This window comes from Leuciscus leuciscus (assembly GCF_965113295.1).
Source record: "Leuciscus leuciscus genome assembly, chromosome: 13".
Lineage (NCBI taxonomy): Eukaryota > Metazoa > Chordata > Actinopteri > Cypriniformes > Leuciscidae > Leuciscus > Leuciscus leuciscus.
Window position 1 is genome coordinate 11,410,287 of NC_138737.1, and position 18,808 is coordinate 11,429,094.

The following is an 18,808-nucleotide window of genomic DNA, read 5'->3' on the forward strand; positions in this document are numbered from 1 at the left end:
AGATCATTGCGCTATTATAATTATATAGGCCTTTATATATATACTATTAATAAATGAGCAAAACTTGGCCACTAAATATTTCATTTTCAATTATTTTAATGATCACAATTAAAGTTTTAATTTTATTAAATTGAACAAGCGCAATATTCAGCATTCAATCAAATATTCTAAAAGATGTATTATTAATAATAATGTTATTTCAACATAATATCTCGTTATTTCGACATAATATGTGTGCGTGCAACAAGCAAGATGTGCATTTGTAAATCCGGTGACGCGTGCATTGATAATCTATCTATCTATCTATCTATCTATCTATCTATCTATCTATCTATCTATCTATCTATCTATCTATCTATCTATCTATCTATCTATCTATCTATCTATCTATCTATCTATCTATCTATCTATCTATCTATCTATCTATCTATCTATCTATCTATCTATCTATCTATCTATCTATCTATCTATCTATCTATCTATCTATCTATTCAACTCATAGACTGTAAAAAAATACGGTTCAACTTCGAAATAAATAGAACATCATTCTGTCCGCCAACCGACAGGTGGCGACAACGACTCATAATCAAAAGATCGAAACAACAAAACACTAGGAAGTACTGCAAGATTGCTAAGATTCATGAAGATTCTCTACACTTCTCTTGACAGTCTGCTTTTCATTCTTGATAGATGAGGGAATCCGCCATGAGTAAAACATATAGCAGACGACCATGCGCAGTGAACACCCGGAACCGTTGATTTTATCAAATAATAATAGCTTAGCAGCAGTAGCTCTTAGAGTTTAACTGTCAAAATAAGACACTCCTGAACAATTTTACGTTACTCACTGTAACGTTATGTAACTTAGATTCAACTTAAGTAGAATCTGCAGGGATGGATCTTTGACTGGGTTTAAAGTTTATGTTTGCCTTCAAACTCCTAACGTTACTCATAAACTGCAACTCTTCCGGATTACTGCTAAAGTCTTCTGAAAAGGTAAGACTAGGAAAATATATGTAATATTTACATCTAAAAACTAATTGGGATCATAGATTTATGTTAAACATCTGTCCATGTCATTGTGACTTGCGATTAAATGTAACTTAGATATTTTGTCGTTTGTTGTTTTTCATGTTTTTGTCATTTTCATTTATTTATTCATCTATTCACTAGTAAATTCGGATATCTAAATTTTCTGAATATTTCTGAAATAATGTTTAATATATTAAATATTTCTGTATCTAATGTTTCTGAATATTTGACTATTTTTGTCCTTATATTTTTTATTCTTCAGTTTAAGGAATAGTTCACCCAGAAGTGATATAAATAATTGTAAGATAATTTTTGCTAAGTGTGATAAGCATTATTTGCTCAAACTCATGTTGGCTTTATTTCTTCAGTGGAAACAAAAAAGTTGCGGAATGACAGCCTCAGTCACCATTCACTTTCACTGTATGGAAAAACGATGCATTGAAAGTGAATGGTGACCGAGGCTGTCAAATAAAGTGTGACGTGATTGCAAGACATGAGTATGAGTAAATGATGACGCACGTTTCATGTTTGATTGATCCATTCCTTTAATTGTTTAACACTTAAGTCCTAAATTTATTTTAGTAAACTGAGGGGTTAATGTTTGATTTCTTGGTCAAGGACACTATATTGTGTGGATGCCATATAGCTCTGGATATCAGTGTTGTTTATGGCCATTAATGTTTACAGAGCAGCTTGCTTGTCAGACCCAGCTGGGACAACATTGTATTCAACATCTGTCTGCTCTTTGCCCTTTTCTGCCTCATGTCACCCCAGTCTGTCCTGGTCTCCTCTTGAGAGGCTGTCATCATGGCATCGGCCAAGCTTAAGTACCTCTCTCTGGGGGTCCTGGTGTTCCAGACCACGTCCCTGGTGCTGACCATGCGTTACTCGCGCACCTTACAGGGCGACGGGCCGCGTTACCTCGCCTCCTCTGCTGTGGTGGTGGCAGAGTTCCTCAAGATCCTCACCTGTGTGGGGCTCGTCTTCAAAGAACACAGTAAGTTTCATGGTGCCTCCTTCCTCCTTGAGATTGTTTTCAGTATCTCTTCTTGAAATCACCTCAGGAATGAAGTCTGACTGGGGTTCTTAGAAAGTCTTTCACCTCTTTCAGTAGGTGCATGTATCGAGAGATGATGGTGAATGCAGTGTGAAATGCTGTCTGTGTGTTTAAAGCTTGCGAGATGCGCGAGGCACAGATTTGCATAGTCTGATTTGCTTTGGGAGTTACTTAGAAAAGTTTTGAACTCACCTTTCAATACTAAACATTTGTTTATTTGTTATTAAGTATTTACGTTTATTTGTTAACAACATGTATTCTTTACCTCAATGAGCTCGTTGAACACAGAAGAAATAGTTTAGAAGTAGTGAAACATTTATGTAAAGAGTTTTCGTTCCTCCAAAAGTAGTAAGTAGACCACTACAGACAGAATTCACAACGCAGAATGTACAAATCTACTCATCAATTTCTTTACTGACATTGTGCCTCAGATTCTAAATATTTTTCAAAGATGTGATACCACTAACCTAGAAAACGTTTTCATAAGTGCTCATAATATCAACCTGGTACCTTTCAAACATGTTAAAAATGTTTTGTTTTTTTAACAAGTCCACCCTTGTTCCTAGATGTTACAATATTTTGCTGTCACGTAGATTGGAGCTATTCACTTAGGCTGCATTTATTTAATCAAAAAATTCAGTATTACAGTAATATTGTGAAATGGTATTACAGTTAAAAATAACTGTTATGTATTTTAATATATTTTAAAATTGTATTCCTGTAATGGAAAATCTGAATTTTCAGCATCATTACGCCAGTCTTCAGTGTCACATGATCCTTCAGAAATCATTCTAATATGCTGATTTGATGCTTTAGAAACATTTCTTATTGGTATCAATTTGAAAACGACCCCATATATTTGAATGCTAATGAACATCAAATAGTCATTGAAATGTGAGGATTGGAATCCTATATATAGTCCACATCAGGGAGGAATGGCTCTGAATTACTGCTGGGTATAACTACTGTATCTGTGTGGAACAGGTTACAGCGGCCGAGCACTGAGCAGTATTCTGAGACAGGAGATTCTACACAAACCTATAGAGACGCTGAAGCTGGCGATTCCTTCTGGGATCTACACGCTACAGAATAACCTGCTCTACGTAGCGCTGTCCAACCTTGATGCAGCTACCTACCAAGTAAGTCCATATGCATTCATTAGTTGCATACATTATTTTATGGCTATCATTATGTTTGTTTTTTTATGAATCCTGTGCACTTCTAGGTGACATACCAGATGAAGATCCTGACCACAGCCCTGTTTTCTGCGTCTATGCTGGGCCGTAAGCTTGGGGTGTACCAGTGGTTGTCTCTGCTAATTCTTATGGCTGGGGTTGCACTTGTACAGGTAAAAATACCTTGATTAGAGATCAATCTTGATGTTGCAATGTGTTGCAATCTTTGATGTATTAATGTAATTCATGATTTCTTGTTTGGACAGTGGCCAGGGGACTCCACGCCAGACCCTCAGAAAGAGCAGCCGACTGCAGGCTCACAGTTTGTGGGGCTGGTGGCCGTGTTGGTGGCCTGTTTCTCCAGTGGGTTTGCTGGCGTCTACTTTGAGAAGATCCTTAAAGAGACCAAGCAGAGTGTTTGGATCCGAAACATCCAGCTTGGTAAGTAGTTTTAAAGAAATAAAACATACATGGATCATTGCAGAAAATAAGATCTGTGACTAACAAAGGCTTATGATTCTTACATGCTTTGTTCATCGTGATAATCTTCACAAATGAACATAACTTTTATGAATATTGAACCGTAAATACAATTGGCAGAAGTCAAAAGCTAAACTCAGGCTATAAACCAAATACACAATTTCAACATCACCATCACTAACTCTTCTTCTTTTTTTTTTTCACTAATGTCTACGTTTAAAAAAAAAAATCCTAAAAGCTCAAGTTATAATAGTTTGCAAGAGTGTGATTACAAACACAACAAGGCTTTGAAAGTGGACCAGTGAGTAGATGAGATCACCTGTTCGGCTGATGACGTTTAATGTCCCAGACAACCTCTTTAGCCCAGTTTAACCACTTGTTATCAACCACCTTTTTGCAAGTAAAAGCTTTTAAAAAAATCACAAGAGTGTATTACTGATGTATTTTATATCGTAGGATAAAACGTGAAAATATCTTGAGCTTGTTTTCACCACAGACCTTATTTCGCGCATTTTACCAAAAACCCATTGACTTCAGGTAAGTGCTAAAATGCTAACTTGCTTCTGGGTTTTGGCCTACACAAATACATCATCCCTGCACCACTCCATATTATACTAAAGCAGGGGTCGGGTGTCTATTTAACGTTCAGTGGTGTTTTAACAGCTACTAAGTACAATGTATTGTTCTAAGAGCAGAAAGCAACAAAAAAGCAGATCAAATTGCATCACTGGGATGGGCAACTACACCTATGCATGCAATGCGAACACACCTGTCTAAAGTTGCTGGCCACTCCTAGAGGGATTTGCATGTAAAGTCACACAATAAATTGTGGTTTTAGTATAATCAGTATATATGATGCTTTTCCTCAATCTAAGCATGTTGGTGTTCAGATCAAATTAACACTTCCCACGGCTTAGATAGGTGACAATTAACTGATAACATGAAGCACTGACACATACAACCTATTTTTACACTAGAAGTCTGTTGACTTCTTTATAATCTGTATTTCCTAAAGATGTTCCAAATTTCAAACATCTGAAATTTGTATTTTTTTTAACAAGCAGAATCGTTGCACACACAAAAAAAAACGTCTGAGGTCACATTCAAGAGCTTAAGGCAAATATGTATGTGTGTGTGTGTTTTTTCATTCTTGCCATGTGGAGTCTCAGTGTAAGATTTATTTATAACTGGCAATGTGTGGATTGAGCGTCTGTAGTGATTCACCTCCTAATGTGAACTTCTGTTCATCATAATGAACTGAGCCAAAAAAGCATCCCTGTTCTTCAATGAGTGCCAAGATAATTTGATAACCTATAATTTCATCATTTCAAAGTTTATCACAATCATATCAATTCTTTTCTCAGAATGAAGTCGTTTATTGATTTCCTTAGTGTTTATACACTATCGTTCAAAAGTTTGTGGTCAGTACGTTTATAATGTATAATGTTTCTATTTCAAATAAATGCTCTTCTTTTAAACTTTCTATTTATCAAATTATTGTAGTTTCCAATGAGCACAACTGTTTTTAACCTTGATAATAACAAGAAATGTTTATTGATCACCAAATCAGCATATTAGAAGGATTTCTGAAAATTCAGCTTTGCCATCACAGGAATAAACTACATTATAAAATATATAAAAATAGAAAACAGTTCATTTAAAGTGCAATATTTCACAATATTACTATTTTACTGTTTTTTTTTTTTATCAAATACATTTACTAAACCTTTGAACTAGTGTAGATTACAGTAGTTTGATTTAATGTTTACGAATTCTTAATTATAATTTGAGAATAGATATTTTATATAAACCTACTCGCTTAATTTGTCTCAAAAGAAATGAATGGTGAACAGCCATACTGTACTTTCCTTGTTTTGTTTTGTTTTGTTTTATTAGTTTATTTAAGAGGGGACAGTGCAATTTCATAAAACACATGAACAAACATGGTTAAAAAAAGCCAGAATTAGCCAAAAGGCTATTTTTCATCTGTAGTCCCCTGGCCAAGATTTAAAAAAAAGCATTAAAATACAAACATGAAAATACATTTACAAGTCTATGGCAAATCAATAACTACAATATAAATGACACTATAAAATAACTTAAGGCACACAATACCTGTTACAATATTTAATGACTGTACATATCTGAGTGCTGTGGTATAGTATCTCATGTGTATGTTCTGTGTGCAGGCATGTTTGGCCTGGTTTTTGGGATCTTCGGGATGTTGGCATACGATGGAGACAGAGTCCAAGAACACGGAATGTTCCAGGGCTACAACACGCTGACCTGGATTGTGGTTGCTCTTCAGGTGAGCCTGAACACTTTGCAGTACAAGACTTGTGAAGTACAAGTGTTTACATGCGAGTCAGAGTTGATAACTGCTTCATCATTAACAGCGAACCGGAAACCAAAACAAGCTTTTCTCCTGCAACAATATAAATTGATAATTTTTTTATTTCACACAGGCTCTTGGAGGACTCGTAATAGCTGCTGTCATCAAGTATGCTGACAACATACTAAAAGGCTTCGCTACATCACTCTCAATAATCCTCTCCACATTCATTTCATATTTCTGGCTTGAGGACTTTGAGCCTACGAGGTAAAAATAAATGTGATCAATAAATGCTTTAAATTCAACTGAATTAAGTTTAAAATTGAATTGAAATGAACTTTTTTTTTTTTTAAAGCACTTGTTTTCTCTCCTGTGCAGCGTGTTCTTCCTGGGCACAGTATTTGTCATGATGGCGACGTTTCTCTACGGTTATGAGAACAAGCCGGCAACCAACCCAAGCAGAGCATGATAAATGGATGGATGATGTGAAAGTGGAGTGGAACAAAGGGATGAAACGAGTGGAAGGATGGAGAAGAGGAGAGGAGGCGTAGAGAGCGGAAAAGAAGGATTGATTCAAGGTTGGATAACAGGCTGGGCCACTGCTGTGCAGTGCTGAGCTGAAGCACACTGGGTGAAATGCTTTGGGCCTGTGGTTTCAGTGAAACTCGTTTAGCTTGAAAACATTCATCATCGCTAATCTCATTAATGGGTGATGGATAAAAACACTTCATAACATGCCATCTTCAATTGATTCTGGATGAGCTGAGACCTTTTTTTGGATCATGACTTGAGCACAGAACTCGTTTGGCTCTTCTCAATCATTTAATATCCGTTCATCATTGAGGGGCAATGGCTGCTTTTGGATCGCTAATTCGCCACAAATGAAACTTGAATCTCGCAGTAACTCGCCAATGGATATTAGGCTACTAATGGGGTCGTTGCATCACTGTATTTTTGTGTCGTTATTCAAACTGCTTAAGTCCTATAAAATATATATTTTATGTTATTTTAATAGACTGGGATGCTGGGTTAGATTTGTGCCATGGAAATTGAGGGAATGATGTACCTTTTGTGAATATGATGTAAACTTTTTGATATTATTATAATGAAATGATAATAACAAGATTATGACAATGATGCTAGCCGGTCAGTTTGCAGGATATGGTGATTACAGATTATTTTATGTATTACCTCTGTCACCAGGCAACAAAGTACGGAGCCCCTAAAGGGACATCTTGATGGAAAAAATATATTTCAATGCTTTAACATTCGCTCGCAAATGTTTTGCGTTCCCCTGAGAATCTTTGCGCTCACTAGCAAAGCTTTTGCGAACAAACGCAAAGATTTTGTGAATGAATACAAAGTTTCTCGAGGGAACGCAAACATTTTGCGAGCGAATTCAAAGTTTCTCAGGGGAACGCAAAACATTTGCAAGAGACCGCAAAAGCATTGACAATTTTCCTTCCCATCTCATATCCCATGTCCGTTTAGGGGCTCTGTAACAAAGAATACTTGAGTTACTCCATTATATATGCAAGGAAGTGTTTTTTTAGCGACTTTGCACCATGTGTGAAGCTATGTTGGTATCTGGTGAGGAGTAATAATAAACCAGGTGTTTAATTATCTTCTTTTTTTTTTTAAACAATACATACATTTTCACCATGGCAGCACAAAATTTTAAAGAAAGAGGTTTGGCATTTGTTTCAAAAGGTGTAAAAACAATGCATGCAATCACAGCTTGAAAAAGGTAATTAATTAAAAAGGCAAAAAGGTTTTTCGGTTCTTACATACAGTTGGCCATTCAGATCCATGTTTATTTGATCAGTCAGGATGCTCTGTCTACCCGAGTCCTTCAAAACACACTGTGAACCGCAAAAACAATAAACTTTACAGTGACCTCTGAAGACCAGCATCGGTAATGTTGTTTTTGAAGTCTGTGCATCCCATATGGCATCATCAGTTTAGTTTATACAATTCCAATGGCTTTAATGCTCAGGCGAACTGATTCATTTTTGATAATCAAGCAGTCACTCCACTGTAATTAGTGCAGGTGCTGGATACTCTTGTCTTGAGGAGGAAGAAGAGTGTGCTTCAAAGAAGAAGGTGGTTTTGTTGTGCTTTCCTGTCTGGATGTGTGTTCGTCATCTCAGTAGGAATGTCCGGATAGTTTGCACCTCTCTAATGAGTAGTGGTGGGAGTTGGTGTTTGCAGCACTGTTCAGATCTTTCTCTTGCCCTCCCTCGATTCCCTCGCTACAAGGTGAGCAGACAAGTTAAATTGTAGACAGCTCCAGACATTCTTCAGCTTAGAGCTTAGAAATTCAAGCAGGCGAAGTCCTGTCATTTCCACTTCAGCAGGATTCACAGTCCAGCTTATGTTCTCTGGAACTACAAAGTCTTATATCTCTTCTTACTTCATTTATGCCATGGTGAATAATAGCAAATATATCTGACAGTTGGGGCTTTCTGTTTCCTTCAAATGAATGAAACCAATTAAGTTGAAAGGCAATACTGAATTCCACTGTACACCTTCTGAAGTCATACATTCATTCACAACCATTTCTACATTGATTTGCAATATAAGTAGCATGTAAAGCTTGCTGCTCTGCCTGAGCAGGACTGGCTCCTGTGTAGCTCAGATGTTTTACACTTAAAGAGAACTTTTAAAAGAGAAGGTTGGAGTTAAATGATCAGTAAATAGTTGAGTTTTTCTGTAATATTCCACCCAAAAATGAACATGAAAATTCTGCCATCTTTCACCCTCATGTCGGTCAGAAAAACATTTTGAAGAACGTTAGGTAGTCAAACCATTGAACCCATTGACTTCCATTGTATGAAAAAAAACATATATATATATATATTTTTATGTTCCACAGAAGAAAGAAAATCATACAGGTTTGTAAGGATATTATGGTTATTACATTATGACAGAATGTATTTCTTTTTGTGGAGTATCCCTTTATGTATACCAGAAGAATGATTTATTCACCTTGAGTCTTGAGGTTTTAAGGCAAATGTCAATATCAAATTAAAGGGATAATTTACCCAAACTACAGTATCATTATTCCAAACCTGTTCGACTTTTTCCTCAGTGGAAAGCAAAAGAAAGAACTTTTGAAAAATGAAGAACTTTTGAAGAACTTTTTCTTCTTCTATACATTGAAAGTCAATGGTGTCCAATGTAGTTTTGTTTCATTGGATGGACAAAAACATTCTTTCAAATATCTTTGTGCGTCTCTTTCACACAAGGAACGAAAGTCATAAAAGTTTGAAATAATTCTAGGGTGCGTAAATGATGATTTTTTTTGGAATGAACTGTCCCTTTAAGTGTCTCTATGGCCATTCAAGAACCAAGCATCTCTTTAAAGGCAGTAGTGTGGATTTAAGGCAAATTTTGATTGAAAACCTTCACGTTTTCCCACAAACCTGCTACTTGGAGGGGATCACCACTAATGGTGGTCCTCGCTTGGGCCTCCACATTAGCACTTGGGCGTCATTAGCATTAGGTTTACCCAGAGCTTTAGGGGGGATCGGCTCCATATGAGTCAACACCTTGGGCTGTTCCTGGTGCATCCGGCCGGTGAGTCTTGCTCGGGATCCCAGTGGCTTGGAGGAGTCCACGGCGATGTCCACTTTCATCCTCCACTTCACTGTCTGCAGGAGGATCTTCTCCTGTGTGGCCATATTCAAAGCCACCAGCCAAGTGGTGAAGCTCTGGTCGCGTTTGATCCGCGTGAGCAAAGGCACATTGCTCTCGCTCACCGGTACGGCCCATGTTACGCTGGGGTAGAAGTTATCATTCATGCTGACAGTGAAGCGTGAGGGTTTGGATGCGGGGCCGGAGAGGGTCACCGTTTCCGTTGTGTTTCCGTACCACGGGTAACTCACGCCGTCTGAGTCGCTGATGGCCTTTACCAGTCCTTCTCGTAACTCTGGCAGCTCCCAGCTTGACCTGCGGAAATGAATGTTTAGAGGTGAAACAAACAAACAAACGCGGTTGTGCTGTTGAATATATGCCGTAAGTGAAAGAAGATGCTGAGTCCAAGTGTACAAATGATAATTGGGGTTAAGGATGACATTCATTATCAGGGTCCCAGCTGCATGTGTAAAATGACTCAGTGTGAGAGGACGTTAATGTGGCTGGGTGTTGTTAGGTATGACCCCATGCTGGCATTTCTTCTTTGGTACAGCACCATCTGTGTCACAGTAAACCCCACGCAACCACCCGCTCAGGCAGTAATACACACACCCCCACACACATGTCCACACCTCCACACAGACAGGCCCCCCAGGCAGCATCAGAAGAGCCCACATCACACGTCACAGGGCTTGTGGGTGGGTGTGAGAATGTCTCTATCTCGTCTGCTGCTCTGTGTAGATAATTGCATTCGCCTGCAAAACTAAACTGTTTAGTGCAACCACGCTGATGTTTCAGAGCTGCTATTCTGTTTTTATCTGCTGCCTCTCCCCGTCTGATCCAGTGACAGGCTGTGAAACTCATTTGTGGGAGTATAAATGAAAGAGCAGTGACTGATGAAGGTGCAAACACTCCTCCCCTTAGGCACTGAGCTGATGTATGCATACTCTATGAATATAAATCACTGCTGCACTGCACTGAAGTTATCCTTTGCCATACACTATTTAAAGTCGTAATTGAACAGGCTAATATAAATGAAAAATTTACTCATGGGTCAATGACAACTTTTTTAAAGTCAATTTATACAAAGATGATTTAAATGTAATAAACATGATTTCAATTTCTGAATTAAATCAATTTATATATATATATATATATATATATATATATATATATGTATATGTGTATATATATATATATATATATGAAGAGTTCAGATGCAAAAGCCTCTAAATGCCATCTGAAATTTTCTTATAGAATGATCATTTTTATCAAGCTCGTATATTTAAATTCAATAATTTCACTTAAATGGCAATGAAGATTACCTATTAATTGTCATTTAAGTGAAATTACTAAACTTAAATATACAAGGTTGATAACAATGATCATTCTATAAGAAAATTTCAGATGGCATTTAGAGGCTTTTGCATCTGAACTCTTCATATATATGTATATGTGTGTATATATATATATATATATATATATATATATATATATATATATATATATATGTATATGTGACCCTGGATCATAAACGCAGTCATAAGTTGCACAGGTATATTTGTGGCAATAGCCGAAAATACATTGTATGGGTCAAAATTATCGATTTTTCTTTTATGGCAAAAATCATTAGGATATTAAGTAAAGATCATGTTCCATGAAGATATTTTGTAAAATTCCTACCGTAAATATATAAAACATTTATTTTTGTGACTGAATGCAGCACAATCGTGAACATAAATGGACAACTTTAAAGGCGATTTTCTCAATGTTAAGATTTTTTTTGCACCCTCAGATTCCAGATTTTCAAATAGTTGTATCTCAGCCAATTATTGTCCTATTATAACAAAACATATATCAATGGAAAGCTTATTTATTCAGCTTTTAGCCATGTACCCATGTGTGACCCTGGTTTTATGGTCCAGGGTCACACACACACACACACATATATATATATATATATATATATATATATATAATTTTTTTTTTTTTTTTTTTTTTTTTTTTTTGAGTGAAGCTTAGAAATTAAATGGTGTAATTGTCCAGAGATTGGGGGAAAATAATGAAAAAAGTCTCCTAAAAGACTTAAGTTCTTGATGTTGACATAAGCAGTTTGGCATATTCATTTTATTATTCTCAAATTTTTTTTTTTTTTTTATAAATGAATAAGCCTATCTTTTGTTCTGGTAAATCAAAGTCAGTGTGGCATCAATTTGATTAGAGAGTTTTAGGAAAAGGATGTTTTGTTCGGGTCAAAATGAGTAACTTTAAGAAAAATACTGGTTCATGAATCACGACTCAAATGACTCACCTGTATTCAACATTCAAGTATTTTAGTAGTTGATGGCTTTTTGGAGTCATTTAATTTGAATTAGGCTAGTTGTTTTTCAAAAATTACAGACTGAAAGAACTTGGCACAATATGTAAGAACTTAGCACATTTGTTTTAAACTAGATTTTTAAATACTTGTATAATCTCTGACATCCTTATTTGCCACTGACCCAGATAAATGATTACTTATTAGTGGCTTAATTTCCATATTTTTTGTTCATTTAGAGAAGAGGGCATCGAAGGCATAAAACATGCACCAGGCTTACATGCCGAGGTCTCCATAAGTGTTGTAAAATTCCATTTGAGTGCACGCTTGAATCCAACCCACAACCCAAGTCTCATTTCGAGGGATCGGCGGCATTACTATCCGGGCGGAGGCCTTGAAGTACGGGGTTTTGTAGCGGAGCACTATGGGTGAATTCTCCTCGATCACTGTCGGGCAATGGTCAATAGTAGCAGACACGTCGTAAACAACGATGTTCTCGCGTTTGATTCGGGGCTTGCAGGCGACACTCTGAAGGCAACCCATGGCTGGAGAGGGTCAGAATCAGGGTAATCGGTCAACCAAGTAGGGTGTTTAAAAAATAATAAATATACTTTCAAATGTCCGAAAAAAAGCGTCGATCTAAGCTCATGTCCAGTCCACGCGCCCAAAATAGTAAGGCTACTCAAATGAATAAATGTAGGCTATTTGAATTATGAAAGTCAACCACAAAACATAAACCGGTGTCAATCAAAAGCACGTGCTTTCCCCCAAGTCAATGCCATTTAGATATGATCAACAGATATCAAATAACTGTCTAGTTACTCGTGATCAACAACAGGTTGCAAGACCTCCGACCATCTCTTGATCTTCGGTGTGCCCATGCCTTTGATTGTCACTCGCGATCGGGCTTAAGGGTTGTTTTGGGCTCCCACTTCAATCTGATATGTTCCCTTTCAAATCCACATGGCCTTTTGCAGCTCTTCGCCCTTTCATTCGTTTCTTTCTGGTCCGAGTTTTCATGTCACAACCGGAGGCAGAGCAAAAACAGTCAGGTGTGGCGGACCGCTCGCCTCGACAAGAGCTGGTCGCGATTCTGTTTTTCTCGATTGATGTTTGCGCTTTCGGAACAACAGACAATCTCAAAGTATTTCATGATTTACAACGGAGGAGGAACCGCGAAAAGTATGTTACACAGCGGAGTGTTGCTCTCGATCACATCACAATTGACGTTCCGTTATAGCGTGAATTCCTTCAGTAAACACAGACATCCACACAAACATGCGAGGCGTCCAGATGAGATTGGATAAATCGTTGAAATGTGCACTGTCAAAACGACTGCGATTCAGCTTTTAAATACACCGTTCCCATGCCCGTTGTTGATGTGCACGGCGTGGTCGCTGTTCTGTTGCTGTGGTGCTGAATGAACGGTCAGACTCAGAGGCGCGTGGGAGTACCGGTGCACATTATAGCCCTCCTCACGTAGAGCTACACTGAGTTCATCATATAGAGCTCTCCGTTAAACAAAACCAGGAAAAAACTATGTAATGCATGGAATAGCTCATGAAATGCATGACTCAAGATTGATGTACACCGAGCTTGAACCTGTTGATAAGGTTGGATCTTATGAAATCCTTTGGCTATTCGTAATTCATTAGAAATAGTAAATTACTTATGCAGGCATATATAGATAGGACTACACGATGTTGAACACATAATGATGTGTCTTCCTATGTTGGCTTGTGTAACACGAATAGGTTGATCTTGCCATATGTAAAAGTGGGACCAATTTTCAAAAACAAAAGGTAGGCTATAAAGGTAGATGTCATAAAAGTAAAAAAAAAAATCATATACACATAGGCCTATGTGTACACCTCGTTTCACGCTTTTTTAAAATTGCAGACTGTTAAGCCTAGTAAGGGTCGACAAAAGACATTTGCGTTAGAAGAAACTTAAAGGGATAGTTCAACCATAAATTTAAATTCTATAATTAATTTTTCACCGTCATGTCGTTCCAACCCCGCAAGACTTTCGTTCATCTTCGGAACACAAATTAAGATCTTTTTAATTAAATCTGAGAGCTTTCTGTCTCTCCATTGACTGTTACGCAACTGACACTTCAAAAAGTTCATAAATGGATCGTAAAACTAATCCATATGAATTGAGCGGTTTAGTCAAATTTTTCAGAAGAGACACAATTGTTTTATATGATGAAGAGATTTAATTTAGACTATTATTCACATTTAAACATTTATCAGCAGACAAACCAAAGCTCTTCTGAACCTGTCTGACGGGAGAACAAACCTCATTGGTTCTTTCAGAAGCTCAAACGAGCTGCCTAACAGGAGAACTAACCTCATTGGTTCTTTCAGAAGCTCAAAAGTGCCGCATAACACACGAGAATGAATCTCATTGGTTCTTGCTGAAGCTGAAACGTGCTGCTAACACAAGAACTAACCTCATTGGTTCTCGCAAGTCAAGCAGACATGCTTGAGCTTCAATTTACCACTCCTGATGTGTGAGGTGATGAATGTTTATATGTTAAAAGCCTTAATGAAATTTGTTCATCATGTGATCGTGTCTCTTCAGAAAATTTTGACTAAACCGCTTAATTCATTTGGATTCGTTATACAATCTCTTCATTCACTTTTGGAAACCTCAAAGTGCCAGTTGTAGCTGTTTATGGAAGGACAGAAGCTCTCTGATTTCATGAAAATTATCTTCATTTGTGTTCCGAAGATGAACAAAACTCTTACGGGTTTGGAACGACATTAGGGTGAGTAATTTAAGGCAGAATTTTCATTTTTGGGTGAACTAATCCTTTAAGCGATTGTGCCATAGTGAAAGCACAGGCACCTGAGTAAACCTTAAAGATGAAAAACGTTTATATGCTGCAAGTCAAGAGATAGCCCAAGATGCAAAAGACAATTTTACTGCTAACTTTAAGAGCAACATTTTCACTTGCGGAATTGAATATAATAATTAGTTTTTGTAACTTTGAACCATATTTAACCTCCCCTTCTCTCTTACATATTAGGCTAACACAGGAAGATTATACAGCGCGAGAGACATGTTCCGTTTCTTAATTGGTGGCTTTCCGTGTTACCATGACAACAAACATAGACGGACTGACGTCACTAAGGCCTATCTCATGTCAAATGTATCCGTCAGGGAAACATCACTGTGAAAATGGGCTGGTATCTTGTTAAGGTCAGAATAAGATGATGGTGATTAGTGAATCTGAACGCACCCTGCAGTAAAGCGCAGATTTGACAGATTGAACGTGTACAGATGTAAGTGACATCAGAATGACAGCCGACTGCCTCCTTAGGATCAGTTGCTTTGTTGTATTTCAAATTTTTAAGTCGCTTTACATTAAAAAAAGTCTGCCAATCGAATGAATGTAAATTAGTATCTCCATATTCGTTCTTCTAAAGCATCAGCAGCCCACAGAATGAGGCAGAGCGATCAAAAGAATTTTAGGAGGTCTACCTTTCCTTATTTTACCTGTGTCACGTGACATACAAATGAAAATATCTCATAAGTAGGCTATTATACGAGTCACGCAGTCTGTTTCAAGAACACTAAGCATCACACAAAGAAAACGTTCAAAAAGTAACTTATGTTTTATCTTGTTTCCTTGTCTTATTTATTTATTTTAAGTATTTTCTTAAAATAGAATGCCATGTCTCTAAAGGCACAGTCTGCATTTACCAAATTATCCAGCAGAGGGAGATATTGCTTCTGAGAAATGCAAGTCAATTGTAGGACTAGCTCGGATTTTCTGAATGTGTAGGTGGTGTAAAGTGCACTCTTTCATACACACTTTTTTTCTTTTTTATTGTTTTAATGCATAAAAATGTTTGCGATGTCTGCAGTTCTGTTACCAGAATTTTTATGTTGTGATTTTTATTTTTGTATTTTTTGGTCATTACATTGTTTTGGAAAATAGCATAACATAGGAAGAACATTTCTTTATTCAATTTGTTTCTTATGTCCTCTCTAGTGGACACCAGGACCCATTTATTAAGAAAATTAAAAGGCACAGATTAGGCAAAAATAATGTTTTTTTTAATTCTCCAATACATTTTTAGGTTTCAAGCTCTTTTTTTTTATCCAAACTTTGTATAAAGATGATTTTCAACTATGTTATGAAAGATATAACAGACTGGTTTGATATGCCATTTTACTTTATGCAGTATGTGTGTAAACATAGCCATAAGTGTCATTCCCATTCTATGCAATGCATCTACACTGTATCTAATTTGCATATTTCTGTTTTCTTGGGGCAACATAAAATGAAAAAAGACTTGTAATAATGGGGAATATTTTCATTAGAATATCTCATATTTCATATGAATATTGATATATAATTTCTTTCCCTATTCACTTGTTGTGTCTCCAATATGCCTGATATGCCATGATGCAAGTCCTGAAGTCCACTACAGAGGTCATGTATGAAATAGATGCCCTGTTTAACAGAAAATCATATTCTGATATGACATAGATTTAATTACTGATAATTACAAAATATTACATTTCAATAAGAGTGCTACATTTGATCATTCAGTCATTTTAAAAGACCAAGGAGAGGGAGTTTTCATGGTTACACCTCAACATTGGTATCTCTGCAAAGCCCCGAATATGCTTATTACAGGACATCCAGACTTAAAACTTTGACATGTATGTTGTCAGAGAAATTTGCTAAAATATAATGTCCTAAAAAAACTCCATTGCTGGGTCTCGGGAGGATATGACATGTTTTTTTTTTGTGATGGATGTTCATATTTTTGTGTTTCTGAATCAGCTGGGGGTTGAAATGACAATGGAGAGAACAAGAGGATAAGCAATAGAGAGAGAGAGGGCAAGAGAAAGAATAGGGAGGAAGCAGTAATCTTAGTTCAGCCGCCTGGTTCTATCAGATCAGGCTTTTGGTGGAGTGGATTAGAGCTTGGTTGAAAAAGAGAACTGGAGAAAGAGCCGGGAGATGTCCGTCGGGTAGCCTGTCTGTCTGAGATGGCCCAGCGCTAATGGACAGGTTAAGATGGTCTGTAATCCTTACATGGGTGGGTAAATAATCCTATGCAGAACAAGTCTAGGCCACTTTAGCATCTATTCAAACTGTGTAATGTGACTCAGTGGAGGGACACGCATGAGAATCCTCCTTTAGTAAACAAGTACAACAAAACACTTAAATCCATTAATCTAAAGGAAACCGGGGCCGTGGAGTAGAACATGGAAATACCTAAACCATCTGAGCATTTGAATTGACGTTCTGTAGTTTGCTTGGTGTCTTTTAAGGTGACATGGAAAGTGTGTGTGTGTGTGTGTTACTGGGTGAATTGCGGGAGGAGCAAAGAAGCTGAGGAACTCATCAGAAACCTGTTTGTATCTGACCTTTCTGCTTTAATGAAATGTCATAAAGATAAAAGAGGAGTTATGTGTGTGTGCGCGCGCATGTACGCAAGACCTGTTTGTGAGTGTCAGCAGAATATAAGCCTAGATATGTACGTTATACGTTGCCTTCCTCTTTCTCCCTTTCTGTCTTTCTCGATGTAATAAAAGGTTAGAAATGCTGAAGCTCCATCTCTCATCACTATTCAATGCTCAGCTACATCGCAGATGCCTAGAGACCACGACTCCTGCCAGACTTTCAAGCTAATTACGTTCAATCCTTTCACACTCCTGTTCGATTATGAACATTTTCTTTGAAGATATCAAAAATGTCCAGTTACAGTACATATTGTCACATCTGGGCCTAGTTCATAAAAGGTTCATTCAATTAAAACATATAGTTTATACTAATAAGAGAGTGTAACTGAAAAGTGGAAACTCAGTATTTCTTGGAATCTAACCAAATCTTTGTACCAGTTTTTTTTTTTTAGGCTATGAGCGGAGTAAAGACAAGGACAAGTGTCCGTTGAAAGATAAAACTGGAATAGGACAGAAGGCCCTTGTGTCTTTGCGGTCGTCTCTGTGTCTCATCTCAGAGCCTTGTGGCCTCACTTGCGTCACCTGATCACTTTTTTTCCACCGAGATTTTATTAGTGGATTGGACCATCTATTTTTAGTATTTTGTTTTGGTTCATTTTCTAGCTCAGATTTGTCAAAAAATCTGATATTTATTGGGTCCTTTCACTAATAGGGTCTTCTGCAGGTAAATATTGTCCGTGGTGCTTCAGGACTGAAGAGCCCTCAAACCCCCCTTTTGCTTGTATATAGACCCAGACACATTTAGTCAGTCAGTCAGCAGTCTGAGCCACCTAAGGCTTCAGGAATCTCCTGCCTGCTCAGGGCACTTCCCGCTCAGACCGGCAGACCGGAGAATCAACAAACCCACGAAAACCTACAGTAAAACCATAAACACTTTTATGACACATACACAGTGGATTTACAAGCAAAATTACTCTGATTATTAGTAACATCTGTTGAAACATTTGATTTCCTTTAAATGCATGCAACAACTAACTAACGAGAGCTGACCATTGCACTGCAACACACCACAACATTTATGGTATTTTTTCCATGGTGCAATTTCACGAACACAAAATAATTGTTTCAGATATTTAAAGGGAATTATTTTCAGACTGATATTAAAAGGATTGGTCATTCTTACATTCCAAACATGATTTTTCTTTCTTCTGTGAATCACAAAAGGAGATTTTCTCTGTAACGTGTATATTCTGTTATGTTGTGTTTTGGTTTCATTTTCACTTTGTTTGTCTGAGTTAGTTTCCCTAGCTGTTAATTAGTTTTCACACACCTGTTTCTGTTCTCCTTGA

General features: G+C 37.2%; 2 protein-coding genes across 2 annotated transcripts; one reads left to right on the forward strand and one right to left on the reverse strand.

Annotated features, from left to right (window-relative positions):
• The first annotated feature begins 579 nt into the window (after positions 1–579).
• Positions 580–7,699, forward strand: slc35a3a (solute carrier family 35 member A3a). Its single transcript, XM_082188988.1, has 8 exons — positions 580–996; positions 1,807–2,029; positions 3,074–3,228; positions 3,315–3,437; positions 3,531–3,705; positions 5,934–6,052; positions 6,210–6,343; positions 6,455–7,699. Exons 2-8 carry the CDS (start codon positions 1,840–1,842, stop codon positions 6,543–6,545), a joined length of 987 nt encoding a protein of 328 aa, XP_082045114.1. The 5' UTR covers positions 580–996; positions 1,807–1,839; the 3' UTR covers positions 6,546–7,699.
• On the reverse strand, positions 7,697–13,842 carry fam78bb (family with sequence similarity 78 member Bb). Its single transcript, XM_082188989.1, has 2 exons — positions 12,310–13,842; positions 7,697–10,027 (listed from the first exon to the last, which is right to left on the reverse strand). Exons 1-2 carry the CDS (start codon positions 12,570–12,572, stop codon positions 9,505–9,507), a joined length of 786 nt encoding a protein of 261 aa, XP_082045115.1. The 5' UTR covers positions 12,573–13,842; the 3' UTR covers positions 7,697–9,504.
• Between the last annotated feature and the right edge of the window lie 4,966 nt (positions 13,843–18,808).